Consider the following 1558-nt stretch of genomic DNA (forward strand, 5'->3'; position numbering starts at 1 on the left):
AAACTGATAGCCCATACTACCGGCTACATTTAAGTAATTAAATAAAATAGTAATATTTTACAATGGAAAAGCTAAAATACACCCACTTGACCCCACTATTAGTTATAATTTTAAAAAAATGACGTAATTCTACAAAGAATAAAACCAATATTAGGGAATGTTTATGGAAGATAGTCATTTGTTAATTCCTTTTCTTTCATTAAATTTCAAAATAAGATATGATTTTTGTATATAAATCTGTTTTAGTTCAATAAAATATATTCGTATTTAACATATTTATAAACATGGTCCTCCACAAAACACACTATACAAACAAATTTACACTTTAACTCAGAAAGGCAGACCACCCATGTTACTAATAAGAAATAACATCGAATACCCTCAGATACACAAATACTTATTTTCTAACTACCAAGTCAAATCCCTTTTAAAACAACATAAACTATCATTCAGATGATTCAATTTGTCCATAGACTATTTTTTTATAAGCAAACATTTTGCTTACATACCTAATATCAAACCCAAACTTACTCAGCAGTCTTTCGTATAGCTGCTAGAAGAGAAAAAGTTGATATCAACATTTATTTCTTCCCTTTATTTCGTCATCATCATGCACTCTACGTTTCCTCTCTTATCCTTTCTACTCCTCAGTGTCTTCTTCCATCAACTTCAAGCAGAATCATCAACCCCAAAGGATGAACTCGTCGTCAAAATACTTAAGAAAGGTCGTAATTGTGAGGAAAAAAAGGCAGAGCCTGGAGATCATTTAAAGCTTCACTATGTGGGCCGAGTGGACAATGAGGACGGAAAGATCTTTGACTCCTCCAAGGAGCGTGGACATTTGTACAAATTCCAACTTGGGGCTCATGAGGTTTGTAATTTATATATCAATGTACTATTTTTGTTTCATTGATTGTTTAGGTGATACAAGGATATGAGGAAGGTATTCCTGGGATGTGCGAGGGAGAAATAAGGACTCTAAGGATTCCTCCCTCCATGGCATATGGGGGATATGGTGTTCCTTCTGTCGGGATTCCTCCTAATTCTTATTTACATTTTACTGTAGAGCTTAAAAAGATTGTTAAAGGCGAGCTAAAACCAGAGCATCATAGACCGAGTGATGAGCTTTAAATCTGATTATCATCTCGTTTAAGAAAGAGACTCTTTTACCTCAACCATTAAATTTGTTATTCATTGCTTATATTATACTACAATAAAGTCATAATTAAACTTTCTATGCATACTATTTAAAGCTAGGTCTTTTTTTATCTTCAATCTACCCATAACGATTTACAAAAATCAAAGTTAACCGTTATTTAAACTTTGTAATGCATTAAACAGTTTTTCCTATATTATGAGTTCAAATGATAAATATATATTCAAAGGTGCTAATTCATTATAAAGTAAAACCAGTCGTCACATTATTTATAATGTAAAGATTGAATCTCATTTATCAAATTAACAGTACTTAGTATATAACATATTATATTATGTTTATTTAATATGAAGCAAATAAGAGGAAAGGATGGCATATAATAGGTTGAGAGATAAAACATAT

At 31.2% G+C, this 1558-nt stretch overlaps 1 protein-coding gene across 1 annotated transcript; it reads left to right on the forward strand.

Annotated features, from left to right (window-relative positions):
• Nucleotides 1–501: 501 nt before the first annotated feature.
• LOC121113579 (uncharacterized) lies at nt 502–1235 on the forward strand. Its single transcript, XM_040707385.2, has 2 exons — nt 502–871; nt 922–1235. Exons 1-2 carry the CDS (start codon nt 611–613, stop codon nt 1129–1131), a joined length of 471 nt encoding a protein of 156 aa, XP_040563319.1. The 5' UTR covers nt 502–610; the 3' UTR covers nt 1132–1235.
• The last annotated feature ends 323 nt before the right edge of the window (nt 1236–1558 follow it).

Source organism: Lepeophtheirus salmonis, chromosome 2, assembly GCF_016086655.4.
Source record: "Lepeophtheirus salmonis chromosome 2, UVic_Lsal_1.4, whole genome shotgun sequence".
Taxonomy (NCBI): Eukaryota; Metazoa; Arthropoda; class Copepoda; order Siphonostomatoida; family Caligidae; genus Lepeophtheirus; species Lepeophtheirus salmonis.